General features: G+C 34.2%; 1 protein-coding gene across 1 annotated transcript in view; it reads left to right on the top strand.

Annotated features, from left to right (window-relative positions):
• LOC105380068 overlaps positions 1 to 19,431 on the top strand; it is an 89,954-nt gene that overhangs the window by 63,004 nt on the left and 7,519 nt on the right. Inside the window, exons 2-3 of the mRNA XM_038106575.2 lie at positions 3,028 to 3,241; positions 3,741 to 3,894. Of these exons, the coding sequence (XP_037962503.2) occupies positions 3,028 to 3,241; positions 3,741 to 3,894 (368 nt within the window). The remainder of the gene's footprint in view (positions 1 to 3,027; positions 3,242 to 3,740; positions 3,895 to 19,431) is intronic.

The following is a 19,431-nucleotide window of genomic DNA, read 5'->3' as shown; positions in this document are numbered from 1 at the left end:
CAGACAGGAGGCCTGAAGAGTGAATACAAAGTGTATAAAGAAGTACAAATTAATAATGTCTTGTCCGTGGACAAAACCCGTTTCATTTCGACAAAGTTCCATTTGCCAACAGAGTGGGCAGTTGTAAACTCTATCACAAGGCACTAGAGGGTAATAATATAACGGATAAGTCTGGAAGTAAGTTTGTCGGTCTGTCACGATACACGTGCACCGACCGGCTGCCACCAGGAGAGAGAGACCGAAGATATCTGCATCTCATTTTTATAAGTGCTCCGCTGCAACGCAAAGTTTAGAATAGTATGGATGTGCATAAGGTTGAAATAATAGCAAAAACATGTTTTTTTTTCGGTAACAGAAACCTAAATATACAAAAACTTATAGAACACGTAATTCAATACGAACTGTTGATTCAAAACTAAATAACCAAATAGAACAAAATGTATAGACGTTACCTATTAAGGAGTTGAAATGATCATCCACCAGTAACAAACATTTCTACAGTTATAACGGAAATGCTTATATCTAACATTTGTATAACAAAAATAACATATTATGGTGAGCTTTTAGTAAGAGTATCCACAATATTCTTTCAAACCTCAGCAAAGCACTGCACACTCAACACGCACAAGCCTCTTATTAGTGACCCGTAACAAAACATTGTAAACGGCACTTTCAATGCTATATCCTAACTAATATTATAAATGCGAAAGTAACTGTGTCTGTCTGTCTGTCTGTTACTCTTTCACGCCAAAACTACTGAACGGATTTGAATGTAATTTGGTATACATATGGTATAGACCCTGGGAAAGAACATAGGTTACTTTTTATCCCGGAATTCCCACGGGAAAACTTTGGCGAAGCGAAGCGCGCGGGAACAGCTAGTTTATTATAGTCCTTGCTTTGGTTGGACTTAAATGTCAGACTTTGGACCAACTTAGTTTTCTATAGAGTATTTTTGAGGTCTGTAAACTGTACTGTACAACGGGAGCAAGGCTGGCTGAGCGATATGATATCAAGGGGATATGTACAAAGGTTCCGTCACGTAAGGAAACTTCGCCCCCTCTCAGAATAGAATAGAATAAATAGAGGTCTGTAAACACATCTATAAAGCTCCCTGTCCCGTACAAGCCTTAACTCACCGTAGCCGTACACTGAAATCACAAGCTAAGATATTATTTTCTCTTAAAAGATAGGATTAAGTTTGGAGACGTTTTAATACCAAAAAAGAAACATAAAATTTTCAAAAACAATCTAAAATTTTCCAACGGAACCCATAACACAATGCGCTTAGTGTTTTTTCTCCAAGGATGCATAAGACAGGCGCTTCTGTAATTACTACAGCTTAGCTCGAGGAGGCTCTACTCATCTGATAGTGTATGTAATTGCAACACTGGGGTTTATATTATAATGTTTAGTAACGGTCTTATCGTAATCATATCCTGACACAAACATAAATTAATTTTATTTGAAAAATATTTGAAATCCGTGAAATAGGTTATTTTTTTATTTATTTATTGAATTATAGATTATCGGTAATAATTAACGCATAAAAACCTTAAAGATACTACATAATCCTCGCAATCGAATCATCATCAGCCAATAGTCATCCACTGCTGGACATAGGCCTCTCCCAAGGAGCGCCACAACACTCGGTCCTCGGCCTTCCTCATCCAACCACTACCCGCCACCCGCCTAAGGTCGTCAGTCCAGCGGGCAGGAGGGCGTCCCACGCTGCGTTTGCCTGTTCGTGGTCTCCACTCGAGAACTCGTCTACCCCAACGGTTATCGGTTCTTCGGCAGATATGACCAGCCCACTGCCACTTCAGCTTGCATATTTTGACAGCTATGTCGGTAACCTTAGTCCTCTGACGGATAACCTCATTTCTGATACGATCCATCAGAAAAACCCCAAGCATAGCTCTCTCCATAGCACGCATATCTCCATAATCGAATAAAAAAGGTTAAAAATAAATCTGTTTTTTTTAAATCATGATGCTAGGCTCATCTAGGATCCTACATAGGTTGGTAGGTTCGGAACGGGAATAATTGTCCTGAAATCTTCTTATAATAAATTATAAGTCGTGCATAATAATAACGTTAAGCAAAATAAATCTGAGTTTTACAAAATCATCTTTTCAGTATCACGATTTTAATTTCCGCTTTATGATTATTTCATATCAGATTTTTTAGGTACTGATTTCAATGCATTATGTATCAGTAGGTAAAGAGATTTTGTGTTTTATTTTTTATTTGTCACATCCTGTTTCCATGGCAAGTATCTAATTAAAGGAACAGCAACATCGAAAGAGGTGAAAAGCCGCTGTCCCCATTTCTCTATCTCGCTGACCTCTCTATACCTCATAAACATAAAAACAATAGTTCACAGAACAATAGACTAGCGGCACGTGTCCCACCTCTAATCTGTGGAGATAAATCACCATCTTTATTATCCGCACTTTAGGCCCTAACTCCACTTACTAAAACCAAAGTTGCAGTCGAGTTTCGAACTTAATTGCTACGAAAGAAGTTGAGAATACAGTGCTGGATGAACAATTTGAAATTGGTAATGAAGACTCAAATTTCAACCTTAATGTAAGGTGCAAAGAGGTAAAGTAAGACGGTGTTGGTGTTATGACTGTTACTGGCATAAGCAGTTGTAATTTCGCCTACGCTAAAGATGCGCGTGCGAGTTTTGCTCAGAATGGTCAAGTTTATGTTGTTAGATAGATTAAAAAGGTTGTAAACTGGGTGTTATTCTTAGCGGTTTGCGGTCAGTGTTTCAAAATATTGTTTATGTATACGTTTTCACTGTCAATAACTAAATAGGGCATGCATTTTATGAACCCATAAAGTTAAGTCAATATTTCTTTTATAACATCCAAATAAGGTTAAAGTGATTCATTTAGGAGAATCTAAAGATGATGCGTAACAGACCCAATTTTTTACCCTCACTGTTTTGCTGCAGCAAAACAAAGACACTTTTTTCATTTTCAAATAAACTAATCGATTATATTTCCTCATTTTCAGACCGTCCATTCTCAGACTCCGACATAGAAAGGCCAACATTCTCCGGTCTACCAGAAGTACCTCCTCCTAGAAGGCCAGGGTCCGTGGTCTTCCCTCCACCAGCGCTGCTCAACATAGACTCGGAAGACCTAGAAGACGATGTGTTCGTCAGTCCCAGGTTCGATAACGGCAACGATCTGTTTTCCACACGGACCATGGAGATTTTTGGGAGCAGGTTTGTTGGTTTATATTTTTATTGTTACGCACTTTTGCAGGATTTTCAGGAGGTATTTCGGTACTTACTTGAATCCAATAACTTATTTAACTTGCAGTCGTGGTACATACTGTATTGTACAGCGAAAAGTGGATGGCTATGTAAACTTGACATCTACAGATTTTTTAGCTATCAAAATTTTGATAATGTGACTGCAAAAAAAAAACAGTAGTACCTACTGTTGTGATTGCACCACAAAAGAACAATTGTTAAGTTTAATACATAGTACAACTATGTAACTCAGTACATTGGGTCTGCACCTCCCTTGAGAAAATCCACCATCCATCCATCCATCATTCACTAACTGCCAGTTTAAATACTCTATCTATCGATTGAGATCGATAGCCAACTTTGACACATAAAAAGTAACATTCTGTCAAAATCCTATGAAAGTAACTGTCAGCTATCCATAGATAGAGCATTGAAACAGGCAGTAGGTAACCCAATAATTTATCCACAGATTCGGCAACCCCCGCACGCCGGCAGGGGTGCTGCTGAGTCCGCGCCGCGAGCGCCGGTTCACCTTCGCCGTCACCAGCGAGAAGCACTGGCGGGACAAGGGTGGGACGAGGGAGGATGATGACGCCGGCATTCCTATCAGTGACACTGATGAGGTGAGAATCATCTTCTTATTCTTATAGCGTGTTAGTGACAAACACTTGAGCTGCGGGGCTACCAGCACCGACACATTAGCAATTAACAGTCCATGAACGGCGTCGCTTGCTTGTCAAATCTGACGTAACTTGTATAGGTCTGACAGAAGTTTGATAGGCAACCACCGAGCGACGCTGCTTATCTTCTGCTTATGGATTGTTTATAGCTAATGTATCCGTGGTGGGTACGGTAGCTGGACCTGGGTTGGTTCGCTATGAGGTAGAAAGTTAAACTGGAATGTCAATACAGAGTCAAAGAAGTCATGAACCAACGAAGATGATGAAAAAAAATATTTTTATAGCATCACCACCAGCCAGTAAATAGTCATCCCGTCAGACAGGATGGTCGCCACCGGTCGATGGAGTCACACCTTTTGGCTTACTATAACACTTTTGTAACAACCTAAATAATGTCGTTAGCACATGCGGCCAAGTATCAAAGCTAAGTTTTCCGAGAATTCGATTCACCAAACTCAACATAACTAACTATGAAAACCGAATAATAATTAAATAAAATCATACAAATCCAAAACCGCATGCAATTAAAGAACTTCGTCGTATTCCAAATAATTATAGTAAAGCACAAATGTAGTAAAAATATTTATCTAAAAAGTGACACGTGTTTTGCCTTCCTTTGTCTGCCAATGAATCATCCTCGTACTCAGTCGATGAACTGTGATGGACTGTTTTACTAACAACATTATTCTGGGTTATGTCTCTGAAACGACAATATTCTTGCTTTAAATTAGAGTATGAGCATTACTATACATATTTAAAAATGTATATGTATATTAAATAAATGTGGTCTTAGTGAAGGCCCTTGAGGAACACCGCTTTTATAATCCTAGAAGATTAAATATAAACAGCAATAGACAAAAATCATAGCTTGTAAATCACTACTTAATACTATTTATTGCTGCAAATGTAATGAAAGCAGTAAACGCTTCTAAAAATGTAATACTAAGCAATTATGTTGATAATGGCCCGACGTAAAGTAAAAAGTGCTGACGGAGACGCATTTAAATCTTTCCAATAGGATCTGTATCGTTTTTACGTTTAATAAAAGTTAGTTCCTGTGTCAAATGTTGGATTGGGTAAGCTTTTTGGTGTGGAAGAGGCTTTTGTTATTTATTTTTATGTTCTGTTAACCTTCCACATCTACATAGCCTAGTATTTGATATTGGTTGGATGAGTAAAAATACTAACTTGAAATTAAAATGAATCTTCCTGGAAAACCTCTACCCAATTCAAACTTCCTTAACTACCTGGCTACATAAAAAGCGTAAAACCGTATTGCACAAAATTATACCAACAATCACTATGTACCTCCACACTGAGAACCAAAACAGTCAATCTTGCGCAGCACAAGATATAGTAAAATGTAAACAAACGTCTCACACAATCGCAGTAGGGTCGCTCTACCTTAGGCAAAACATTGTTTCATACTCGTAGCATTTCTGCACTAACCACGACTTCTTCTAGTTACATTAAAGTTACCGATGAGTTCTCATGCTCTCTCGTCCATGAGCTCTCTCGTTGGTCTGTTTTTGTTAAGGTAGAGTAACCCACGAGCGGCGCACGCGCGACTTGGCACGTTGCCACTCACCACACGGCTAATTGCCTTATTCTGGTGATTCCAACGGTCTGTGTAACTGCAATAACTTACCAAGGACGACTTCGTTTACGCCGATCTGCAACCAAAACAAAACAGCATTTTCAGAGTCAATTTAGTATTAGTCAAATCAACTGGATCAAAATGTACGTTTAATTTATTAATCAATCCCGGTTAGATAACCGACAATAGAGAAAGTGGCACTTAGTGTTTGTCACAGGATGCGTCAAGATGAACATTGACATGTCAAATGAAAGGATACTGATAAAATATCACCCTCTATATAACAATCACCGCAGCAACCGTGTTTGTTTGTATTATTTTCTGTTTTTTTTTTCATATAAATTTTTGTAGTATTCTTTTTCTTTTTGTTGCTGTTTTTTATTGTTCAGTGTGTCAAATAAATGTTTCTTTCTTTCTTTCTTTCTTTCTTTCAATCACAGGAATAAACATTGTCAGAATAGGGTGCCGTACTCTATTTTAGATACTATTATTTCAGTCGATCAAAAAGGACCGCAGTAAGTGTTGGATTGCGTAATATTAAATATTGTTTGTCGGAAATACGACTAATGTATCTGTTAAAGTTTCTTGGAATTTTGCTAGAAGTTGGACGTCAACAGTATAGTCGTTGGAGGTGGAGCAAGTAGTAATACATGTATCAAATCATAAATAATAAATTAATGCACCTATTACGAAAACCTTTAGTTAAGGTTAACCTTATCCAATCCAGTAAGCTTTTTTTAGGTAAGAACACATCCGACAAAATTATATGTATATAAAAAATATGCTTTTACCTCTCTGTAAAATAGAATAGAAAAAACTATGTAACCAAAAAAACAATAGAATTATTACGCTTAACAACGTCTTTTTTAACCCGACAAACGAATTGAAAATTGATACATTTTTACAAAATCCTTTCCACACTGACTTAGCCCTCTTTACATTGATTTTTGCTGCATGCTGGAGCGGACTATTCTCAATAAAGTATTTTAGTATTTAGTACCAAATTAATTGCCCCACAAAAGTGCAAGCAGGGGGTGCTGAAGAGGATTTATATTGCTATGCTTTATTGGATGGATTTGTTGTTGAGGGTAGCCGGATTTAAGACGGATCTCGAGCATTTTTTATGTTTCTTTTTTATTTATTATTATTGCATGCGAATACATCAGTATTATAGCAAAAATTTACTGAATTATAAGCAATATGGAGTATGTAGTACCTACCTTCCTACTCATACCTATAAATAGTATGAAGTATTTTTTTTTGTTGAATTACAGGTCAAAGTCTAAGAACCAATAATTAGCTTACACAACAAATTCTATGTTTTGACAAAATGAAATACAAGCTGCCCTCTAAAACAATGGTTTTCGTTAATCAAAACAAAACACTATCTTTTAATCATGAATATTCATTAATTTGAATCGTATTACTCAAAACATCCATTGTCTTTCAATTTCGCAATAACTGCACATGCAACTTTGTCACATTAAGTGATTAAGGATTAGGCGTAATATTTTCATGCACTATTGATTGATTTGTGGATGGGACAAAGATTCATGTTTTATACTCATGCGCAGTTTCTATTAGCTACATTAACGTATATAGGTCATGTAAAGTTCATTTGTATGTGTCCTAGCCTAGCGTGGCATGATTGATTAAATATTTTACGTTAAAAGCTACTTAATGCTTTATTATTTGTTGCCAAGTGTTGTTTTTCAATCGTACATAAGGTGTTATACCTTATACATTTAGATTGTTTCTAAAAAAAGATATGTTATTTCATATTGTATCGTTGTTATGTACTGATTTTACTAAAAAAAAAGCTAAATCCTAACTAATATTATAAATGCGAAAGTAACTGTGTCTGTCTGTCTGTCTGTCTGTTACTCTTTCACGCCAAAACGACTGAACGGATTTAAATGAAATTTGGTATACATACGGTCTAGACCCTGGGAAAGAACATAGGGTACTTTTTATCCCGGAATTCCCACGGGAAAACTTTTTAAGGCGAAGCGAAGCGCGCGGGGACAGCTAGTATTTCATAAATAAAACCTATTAACCGTCCGAGCCACAGACACATGCAATTATTTTTACATAGTTAATTAGTTTTTGCATAAGAAAATGATAGTAACAGTACCTACGTCATTTTATATAATAACATAATAATAATAATATGTTAACATTTCGTTTAAGTGATTATGAAATATAAGTAGGTAAGTACTTACCTACTACAAATGTCGGCATTCAGCCAAATAACCTACCTCTCCCAGGAAGAATCGGTTTTCCCACTCCAAAATAGAATAGCGGACGAGTTTTGTAAAAATACAACTTTATTCAATACACGTAATAACTGGTACAACCAAATAACTAATTAAGACTAATATTAATAAGCTAAATAATAATATAACATCACTGATGACTTGATGAGCTTAGGTCTCCATTAACGGTGCAATTAATTTAAATACATTTGCAATAAGTACTCGATTCATAAATGTACCTATCTTATCGCGGTTTTAATTAAGTAACATTGAAAGGATACATCAATCATCGAGATATCTGAAACAAAGTTTCAAAGACATGAGGGTCGCACCAGACTACACTACACACACGATCGGTACCTGTATGCGAATCACGAATGTGCGGTTCACAGGAGTTCGTACGCGTTTTATTAGTTTCTAACGTTACCGATAGAGGCGCTAATTATAATTTTGATCAAGATGTCATACAAATTGTTATCGAATTACGTATCGACTACAGTCTATAGTATTTTTTGTGATTCGCAGGATCGGTACCTGTGTGTGTAAATTTTTACATTGTTTTTGCGAAAAAGAAAATGTTTACTAAATTAAATATATCTTGTTCATTTAGGTAATCATAACGAAACATTTCATGTATGTGATACAGAATTAAGTGTGTATTTTTGTCGATACTTACGTGTAATTGTAGTCCCAAAACGGATTTTCAGTAAATAAAACTAGGTATACATCAAGGTTACAACCTTGATTGCAATTTTTTTAACTAGTACTATAAAAATAAAACGTTTATCTATTGCACTGCACACTCACACCTTACACACAAAAAGTTTGTTAAGTTCGCCGAATTAGAATATAATCGCACAAGTGTAGCGCACCCTAGGGTGAGCGCACCACAGTCTGACTTTACGGGCATTAAAATCTTTGCCTCGAGTGGGAATCTTGTTGTTTCAGCTGGCTACACCGAGTGTGGAGTTTACTGCTATTTAGACAGATAGGTTTTATTGATGCACGCTGAAGGTACTAAAATGTGTTTGTAAGGTCATTATTACTCATTCGTTTCAGTAGGTGCTGATGATGATGAGATGGTGATAGAGTTTTAGACGTATATGTGTAGTTAGAGTTATATAGTTTAAAAATGAATAGGTAATTATTTTATTTTATTTAACTCTTTATTGCACAAATATTACAAATAAAAGTACAAAGGGTGGACTTAATGCTAAGAGCATTTTCTGCCAGTCAACCCGCAGGAGGTACAAAGATAAAAAGTACGGGTGTGCAAAAACGGAAAAAAAAGATCAGTATGATTGTGAAGTGCCTAAATAAAAATAATACCTAACCCTAAAACTAAGTAAATAAATATATATGACCCTATACCTAGTAATACTACCTATACAATATATACTGAAACAAGATACATTATACAGCGTGCTACAAGGATAGATTTACATCGCTTTAAAAAATAATTCAACGCCAAATAAGGTATTTCTTTAATTATTTCAAATTAAAGAAAGTTTAATTTGAAATAATAAAGTTTATATTCTGAAACCAACTTTGGCAATAGTGTAAATGTTCAAGGACAATAATAATAATAATTTAAACTTGTTAGTCATTCTAAAACAAATATAATATAACAAACTTGTAAGTGAATTCGCTTAGTAGGTATCGTAGGTATCCACATAGGCACTTTATTACCCGACTGAAACTGAAATACAGCGCAATATGTAAATTACACCGCCTGTCACGGGCTTTAGTACTTTATAGCCTAAACATTAGAGTGCTCCAATAACAACGATTGTTTTGAAGTTACAGAATAGGCGGGTCAATCTATGTGACGAAAACTATTATTTTTTTGTATGTACATAGCTAACTCGTGTACGTGACTGAGGTCATTTAAAAGGGCCAGCTGAAAATCAGCGCTGTATCCTTACTGTCCACAGCTTATGCTGAGCTGGTGCTGTTTTGACACTCGAGACAGCAACCCGTTCGTTGTGTAATTGTTTTGTATTTTGTCTGTATTTTTGTTTTTGTCTCATCTTCTATTTTTTTTTGTTCTTGTTGTTTTGTATATGTATTTCTTTAAATCTGTATTTTTTCTTTTTGTTGTTGTTGCTGTCTATGTGTCAAATAAACGTATCTTTATCTTTAAAACCGAATTTTCGGAGCGTTGCTGTACTACCTGCGACTCTATCTCGTAATATTAAACGTGCCGATTGCACGACAGCTCTCGTTCGTTCGGTTTTCGTCAGTATAGAGTAACCCTCCAGTAACAACTGTTGTTTTGAAGTTACAGAATAGAACCGCAATGGATTTCGTTTGAAATTCGAACGCGCAAAGATCAATCACAGAGCTCAATCGATTTGTGAACTAATTTTATTGGCTTGTTGGTGGGCTTATTCTGTAGTTGTAAAGTTAAGTTACTTACACTTTAAACTCATAATTTCTTACTTACTTAATTTACGGAAAGAGTTAGTGCCAATTTCACCATTCTCTGTTAGATAAGAAGAGCATAACCAGGGAGTAGGGGAGCGGGGGGCTAGTTGTAACAGGGGCAAGTAGTAACAAGCGTTTTTTAGCTACATAATAGAAGAATATTGATTTGATTTTCAATCCAATGTACTACTTAATACGCAATGTATCATCTAAGTGCGGTCAGCATTCCGCCGGATGGCGCAGGAAGCAGTGTTGAGCAGGCGCTCCGAAAAAGCAAGCTAACGGACTTTTTTTTGTTTATAAGAAATTGACTAGCATAAAATTCATATTGTTTAGCGGTTTTTGTTTAATAAAAATACATTTAGAATTTGTTTAGTTACATTATAATTAATTTTAATTTTATAATAATTAAGCGGTTTATTTTTAAGAAATGTTATTTTTAAAAACTATCCTATGGGGTATGTTGTAACAGTTTTACGGGGCTAGTTGTAACATGTAACCTCTTATGTATTTATTTGTTATGAAATTTTGCGGACATACTTAAATTTATTCTTTTAGTATTTTGAATACTTTTTCGTTTAGCTTCGTTAGTTCTTTTTCAGAATGAGACACTACAAAAGAAAATCTACATGTGCTAGCCAATGTCAAGATGTTTACGAATTGGCCTCTGCTGAAGTCTTAGAAAATAGAATCAGTGTACGAAAAGCCGCAAAAACTTTTAATTTATGTCATGTATATAGATATGTTACGTTATATGGATATGTAAAAAAGAAAAAGAGTAACATATCTTTATCATTCGGCTATGTCAAACCCATATTGGTTTTCAAGAGTACTTGCTCTGGCATTTACTTTGGATTGCTTGATTACTTGAACATTTTAAACCTGTTAAGTGTCTGAAGGCTTTTTATGTCAAATGAATCTTTATAAAATGTAAAACTGTTTTACAATTCCTAATGTTACAATTTGCCCCCAGCTCGTTACAACTAGCCCCAATCACGGGGTAAGTTGTAACACCCGCCACTTTTTTTTCAAACACGTTTTTACAAAAAGTCTTGACAGTTTTGATTAAAATTTTCTTTGAAATTGATAGATGCTTAGTTGTTAATTGGAATAGTATTGCTAGATTTCCTGAATACTGAACAAGTAAGTTTTTATAGCCAAGAAACCAAAAATTGTTACAACTAGCCCCCCGCTCCCCTAATGGTTAACTTTTGCCAATTGGCACTTAGTGCCAATTTCACCATTCTCGGTTATCTAACCGACAGGGATTGATTTATAAATTAAACGTCATCTCCATATAAAATTCATGACAGATGTGTCAAAAGTTAACCATTACTCCCTAGTTATGCTCTAACAGAGAATGGTGAAATTGGCACTTAGTCTACCTACATTATGTTTGTTAGATATTTTAACATTAATGACCAACAATATACTAAGTCGATGAAGTAGGTACATATTGGTAACTACCATCATTTATATTATGTACAGTTCTGAAGATACAGGATTTTATTTTAAACTCACTACCGTTACAAAAAACCTCCATTCATTGTTTTACGCAGCATTTTTGTATCGAAAACAAAAGTTTATTATCGATATTCGAGAGCCCACGTAAAAACAACGTAACTTTCTTTAATACGGCCATAACGCATGCATTGTTACGCTACCCCTGACAGTAAAACGACCATTTAAATTATCCCTTACAATAAAATAGTCAAGTATATCACTCATTCGGATTGCCAGCTCCTGGTCGGGAGCTCCTAGACTATAAAGTTTACGAGTGCACTTTTTATTAATATCTATAAAAAGTGCTTCTAACGATGTCGATGCACTACAGTTGGTTACAAGAGGGTTACTCTACATTGACGAAAAACGAACGTATGAGAGCTGTCGTGCGATCGACACGTTTAATACAACGAGAGAGAGTCGTGGCTCGCGCAGTAGCGCTCTGAAACTTAGTTTTTCGTCATATAGAGTGACCCCGCAAGTTATGTGCCGAATTTTATGAAGGTATCGCTTTTGTTTATAGTTTAGTTGCTCAAGGGTTGTGCAGTCTCAAATGGAGGGTATTATGAGTTGGTGAAACTATTTATTTGATAGTTGTCAATTCGCAATTTCGTCATTATTGTAGTATGAGGTATGAGCCTTCTTTATAGTAGTAGTGTCTTTATTTAACTGAGAATAAGGTCTCAAGTATAGATTAACCCTCCAGGTACGGTTATATAGTTGAAAACTCACACAAATCTTCACTTTCGTTTATTTCACTTGGCGTAGTACTACGTTGCTTTGTGAAAATCGGATCGGACCCTCGTTTGACAACCTATGATGAAATTGAATAAAACAGTAAGGAAGCCTTTGATTATATTATTTAACTTAATACGGCGAGACGTCATTATAGAACATAGGAATAAACGAACACACCCCACATTAATAACAAAAAACACAAATCCGCTTACGACATGTTATAAAAGCGAAGCAAATTCTGCGGTTAAATGAAGACCTGTATAATTTTATTATACCTAATTTTGCATTTCCAAATTGAAACGGGACTAAACTGCTTTCATTAAAAGAGGAAAAAAGATCGGCGCTAGAGGACAAAAGATACAATTACTCTGTTATGTACTTATAGGGGACGAGATTGGAACACCTGATAATCCTGTGGACAAATTTAAGGCAAGAAGTATTTGCTTTGCATCCTGCTGTATTTATTGTAATGAAGGTATCGTGAAATAATAGTACAACTTAGAAGAACAGACTTGTTTAATAGGAATTGGAACGAAGGTGCCATAGACAGGGATAGGTGTAGGTGCAGAAACCTTTGTCCAGGAGAGAGACAAAAAAGTAGAACATATGTAGGATAGGACTTAATAAGGACTTTGTTAAGTGTAAAAATCTTTAGCTTTAAACTTAATGAATTTAATTTAGGTATGTTGCCTGAATGCGTATTGCAACTGATTGTGAGCACAATAAAAGTAGGAAAATAATTGAAACAAAGCTCAAAACTAATCATAAGTTACATGAGCAGGTAACTAGGAATCAATATTTTATTAACACACCTTTTACAAAGCAAATAAAAACCAATTTAGACTTAACTGGCAAAAGAATCGCCGAGATCATTTCACCCTCTTACGTAAACTCTGCAAATAACTTTCGACTTTATCTTCATCGTCATTCATGACAAATTCCAATTGTATTCAAATTCAATTATTGTATTGAGGTGAGTTTATTTGCATAGAAGATTGAATCTTGAGCTAAAATAAACAAAGTTGTACTTCAACAAAATATAAATAAAGGTACAATTTTGTCAATATGTTTTTTTGTAACATTGTATTGACTGCAATATTGTTTAGTTTTCATTCAAATAATATAATGCTGATAAAAGATGCTAATATTTGTTTTCTGTTAAGTTCAGATGAACCTACTGGTAATAGTTAAGTTTTTTTCCTGGTTAGTATTTAGGTACCTTTTATAAGGCGACGCATGGCATTGCCGCATTGCACATAATTTTTTTTTTTTTTTTTTCTGAAGGTTAAGAGTAAGTATGTTTTAATAATACTTATAATATCTTTAAGATAGGTACGAAGTAAAAAAAAAACATGGATATAAGAATAACATGTCATCAATTATAAAAAAAAATGCATCCAAATATGCAACAGAAGAGCGCCACCAACATTTGTAAATATAACATCTAGTTAAATATAAGTTTTCTATTATTAGTTTATTTAATATTATTATGTAGGTATCTGCTTAAATAAATCCAAATATAAAAATAATATTTTGCAAAAATAATCCTACACAGTCGGGCGAGCGTAATAATAAGGAATGACAAGAAAAAAATACCTTTGAAGTTTAACAAAAGGTTTTTCAACGTAGCACGACAAATCGCTTCAAAGGATGAAGCGAAAAATTTAAAACCGATCTCGCTGCTTTGAAAGACCTTTTTCTTTGCACTTTGAATAATAAGGACATAAGATCCAAGATTCAGTGACAGTCGAAGTTTATTTACAGTAGCTCAATAAATAATAAAGGAGTCGCCAAATGAGATTTTATTTAATATAGCGAAGTTTTTGTTTGGCACAAATGAGATTGAATGAGTTTCGTCTTAATATTAATATGTGATATTGTATTGAAAGGAATACGCTCAATCTTTTGATGATTTTCAGGTAAATTTGGTGACATCAAAAAAACACACACGCACTCACGCCTTGTACTAATGTACTCCCTTGCGGGGTAGGCAGAGGTGCATTGCTGCACCCACTTTTCGCCAGAGTGTTATGTTAGTCCCAATGTAATAGGGGGCGGGCCTATTGCCATTTTACGGGCACATCCAAGACCCGAGAACAAATTTTTGTGTTTAAACAAATATCTGCCCCAGCCGGGAATCGAACCCGGGACCATCGGCTCAGTAGTCAGGTCACTAACCACTACGCCATTCGGTCGTCGTCTTGGTGACATCAAATTGTAAATTATGATCTGGTTCTGAAATAAAGTACTTATGAGCTGGTATTGGTGCCATTACAAAAATTATACTGAAACAAAAAACTGACCCCGTTCTTAGAGAGTTAAAAAGTAATTGTATTATTTAGTTCACAAAGATTTTTAAAAAATACTACAACATATTGTTTGAAAAATACATAAGTTAGCGAATATAGTAATAAAATCAAAACGTTTTATATGCAATATTATTTGAAAAGATAAAACTATCAATGGCTTCTGCAGTGGCTTGACAAAGACACATTTATTCAATGTATTAAATATTATGTGAGACGTGCAATGGATCAATTGAATTTAACAATGTTTAGTGCCAATTTCTCCATAGTCGGTTAGAGCATAACCAGGGAGTAGTGGTTGACTTTTGACACATCTGTCATGAACTATTTATATGGAGATGACGTTTAATTTATAAATCAATCCCGACAAATTGGCACTTTTAGATAAACATCCTAAGGATCAGCTTAAAAGGATTTTTTTCCAAATGAATTAAACGTTGTAGAGTAAAAATTTCTTGTAATATTTTATTCATTGCTGTACAGTTACTAGACAAAAAAATAAAAAGTCAAATGAATCACAAGATTTAATTTCAATTTTGAAATAAGTACAGTCATATTTCACAACTATTACCTACGTATTTATACCTACCTATCTGCAACTTATTCAGTTTATATTGAGTTTATTATGACTAGCATCAGTTACCTACCTTACCGCCTAGGTATTGTCGTTATTTAAGCTTTAGTTTAGAATCCAGTAACATTGTAGTTTCTATTGCCCCTTCAAAGAATCGTAACTTCGAACAGTTCAAACGTCTTAAATTTAAAACTGTCAACTCAGTGCCATCTATTGACTGAGAAATGTAACTTTTATAGAGGCAGTCTTGCGATAGGTATATGAGAGTTCGAGTTACTTATAGTTTATACTCAGGTATAGTAGCTCAAAATCTAAATACCTATCAAAAATCAATAAATAATCGTTAATATTTTTTATTGTTATTTATGGCTAGGTTACCTGGCTTAGGTAAATTGATAATAAATGTACTTACCTAATTCTAATTATACAAAAAATAAACATTATCCATGGTAAAAAGTCACGTAACCAACAAAGTTTCTATGAGAAATGTTTTTTTGATTTCGGGCTTCTGATTTTATTTTTGGGCTTAGATATAACATACGGCACACGTAGGTTTCGGTTTAGTACCTATACCCTTTTTGCAACCACCTGTAGGTATATTTAATTAGGAACATAACATAATACCTACTAATTAAGTTACATTATAAGTAAGAATGTATAGGTATTCCTTTTGACATAAAAATCTCCCTCGTCCGTTAGCCGAACCTCAACAGATTTTAAACGATACATCCGTCGATACTTCCCGATGACATTTATGACAACTCGAATAAATTCATCTCAAATCGTAAAAAATATCGAATCGGACATAATGCTCGAGACGTGTGCGATGCGAGACGATAGTGACAAAATATGGCCAAGTGTGTGCAGTGTTTTGTTATGCTGGCACCACACATGGCTATGTATAATTTTGTTATTGGTTATTTTAAAAGTTAACGTTAAGCACAATTTGTTAATGCACCTGTGTGTACATGCTTTGGAACATAGTTAAATCAGACTCTATGATTTTGTTTACAACTAATGTATGAACTATGTGCCGTTTTGTATACCTAAATAAATAAATAAACTTGGTGTATTTGCTAAATACCAAAAATGTAGGAAAATTCGGCAATCATTTTGGCGAAAATAATAATAACCACATATGGCATACACCCAATTAGAAATTATAAATAGTTCGTATTAAAGATTTATTTTTATATCAAAATATAGATAGGTAATGATACAATTTGCGTCTACGTTTCTTAGCAGATTCATAACAAAATATATGCCTTCAATAGCACATAACGTGAATTGAATGTATTAAAACCATTGAAGTAAAAATAACTGTACAGATAATACACAGAACCCCGTTTCTCTCCGCCGACATCGGGACCACAATAAACCACAAACACAGGCCGCATAAATAATATAACGCGTAAAAAAAACTTTTAGTGCATTATTTTTTTATGCCTGCCCACATTATTTACGGTCAAATCGTAAGGATTTTGGCTAATCGCTGTCTCGTAATAAAGTCGAACTGAAATCGTCGTAAAACCACTCCGTGTGTCGCAGTTGATATGTTGTCATAAACAATTTATAGATCCGAGAATATTTTGATGGATAAGTGTCGCCAGCTTATCGAAAAATATTGTGTTATACTTTTGATTGTATAGGTATATAGGGATAAGGATTTTATATTAAGTATATTTATATATTATACGATTGATTAGAGCAAAAAATGTGTGTAAAAGATGCACTATTCAAACTAAATAGTTTTGAAAAAATATGTATTTGGATAAGCATATTTTTTTACAAAGATGTATAGATAATTATTGTGTTTTAACAAGTTGCATAATTAAGAAGTTACCTACGGTATTTATATTTGTTTCTTATTAATATAGGTATTATTAAACTATCAGTAAAATTAGTTTTTCTGAATATTTATTTACCCTATGATTTTAGTTAACTTTGAGGTTTAAACCAAGATTATTATTATACACATGATAAAATCTTTAAAAAATCTTACACTCTGATGACTTGTAATGTAATATTTATTATGAAGATATAATTTATTTCATTATAGCCTAAACGACAGTAATTTTTTTATTTGTTATTAACCACAGCAATAAGAATTAAATGGTCGATAATAGGCGCACATCCTTTATCAAGAAATCCCAGCGCATCGTAAAACGTAACACCCTGTACATAAAATGTCCCAAAGTTATTAACATATGCGCACGCGACGTGAGGATATAAAATAAAAAGTAACTTTTGAACTTTGAACTCTTGACAAGGATGGATATTATGGTCCAAAAAGTTAAATGCTTTTTTATATATTTTTTAACAGCCAAGTAATTTGTTAAATTTAACAGCCTGTTAATTTTATGTTTAAGACTACAACGTACGAGTCTGATAGGTATTTCTTTTTTTGTTGTGATTGTGGTTTTTATTGAATAAAGGGTAGGTATATAAAAGAGTAGTGGTGGTATATCAGTGACGGACACAATGTATCAGTTTTATATACGTGTTATTATCTACCGGTTTCAATCTATCTCTAGAGTCATAGAACAACGCGGACTCGGGTGTACCTACTACTCAATGTTTAGAGTAGAAGATACAAAGTGAAGAAAACAAACGCATATATACATATAATTATGTATTCTTATTGTTATTATTCAATTATACCTACCTCTATTTTTTCATTACTTATTCTAGGTACTTTTACCATTTCAATTTTATAGGAAACCTTTTATTTTCAAACATAATTCTGCCTCTGCCGACAAATACATAAAGAAACATAATTTTACTCCCTATAACAACACAAAGTAAGATGAAGGCACCATAATCTAAATCCATCGTTTTACTTTAACAACTGATATGAAAATCACATTTCCCATCCCCGTTATAAAAAGTAAAAGACTTTAAATTTTACATCGGTTTTATTACGGAGATTACAATAATATCTTCGACTGGGGCTGGGGTGGGGTTTGTAATTTTTCTTACGAAATGTTCCTTTTTTTAATTGGATCGTCGTAAATGTTTGGAAGGTGTTGTTGGGAGCCCGCTTACATGAAATATTTTAATGGTTATGTCATTTGTTAGACCAGAGGGGGCTAGGTATTAACTTAGGAGGTACATATCGACGGTGGAAAGGCAAAAATAACTTAGCGTTTTTTTTAGACGGAGAATTTTCTATACATTTTACCTGTATAAAGTAAAGCAAAATGCAAAATATGCCATGGATTTCACCAATTAAGCATTGAGAGGAATGCATGTCCATTGTAGCACTTTACATTATGGTACTCTAGATAAAAACTAATTACGTAACAAGTAATTTCATAGGCAAGATCACTTACAAAATTCCACCCTGTGTAGATTACAAACGAGTGTAAAAAGTGTTATAAAAAAGCTGAAATTCGTTGATATGGATTCACTTTACGATACATGCACCGTATGTGATTTATGTGTGTTAATAATTTGTGATTTTTTACGTCGCCTTTCGCTTACTTTATGAAGAACGCCATGCTAGGAATGTAAAATATTTTATAGCGAAATGGGGAGATCATAATAATATGTCGTGTATTTGATTATAAAATTTTGTTCTTAGATAAAATTTGTTCGTGTGTGTAAATTTTAATGTGTTTTGTTATTTTACACAGTATTTCTTTTACGTTTGACTATGTTATTCTATACACACGTATACATGATACTTATGTACGGAAGTAATAGTTAAAATTATGTTAATACCTATATTATACATTTAATATATAGTATCTACCTACTACATGGCAGCGTTTAAAATAGGTATAATGAAATAATTACGTATTTCGTTTTTAGTTGTTCGACAGTTTTAGTCAGTTTAGTCAATAACCAATAAAAAATATCAAAAGGCATATTTATAGTAAAATAAAGAACTCATATTTCACATCAATATAATTAAAAGTGATCCGATCCGATATTCAAATTTGCTTCGAATCTCATACAATTTTCTGCTTCCCCACGCTCCGTCACTTACTTATCTGATTGAAAAGGCGTCCAAGTAATAAAAACACCAAAATACACGGGGGAAATCTCTATGACTCGCTCCTTGCCTTACTTTTTATC

The sequence above is a fragment of the Plutella xylostella genome, chromosome 7, assembly GCF_932276165.1.
Source record: "Plutella xylostella chromosome 7, ilPluXylo3.1, whole genome shotgun sequence".
Taxonomy (NCBI): domain Eukaryota; kingdom Metazoa; phylum Arthropoda; class Insecta; order Lepidoptera; family Plutellidae; genus Plutella; species Plutella xylostella.
Note: the sequence above shows the minus strand (reverse complement) of the source record. Positions and strands in the feature narration are given on the sequence as shown.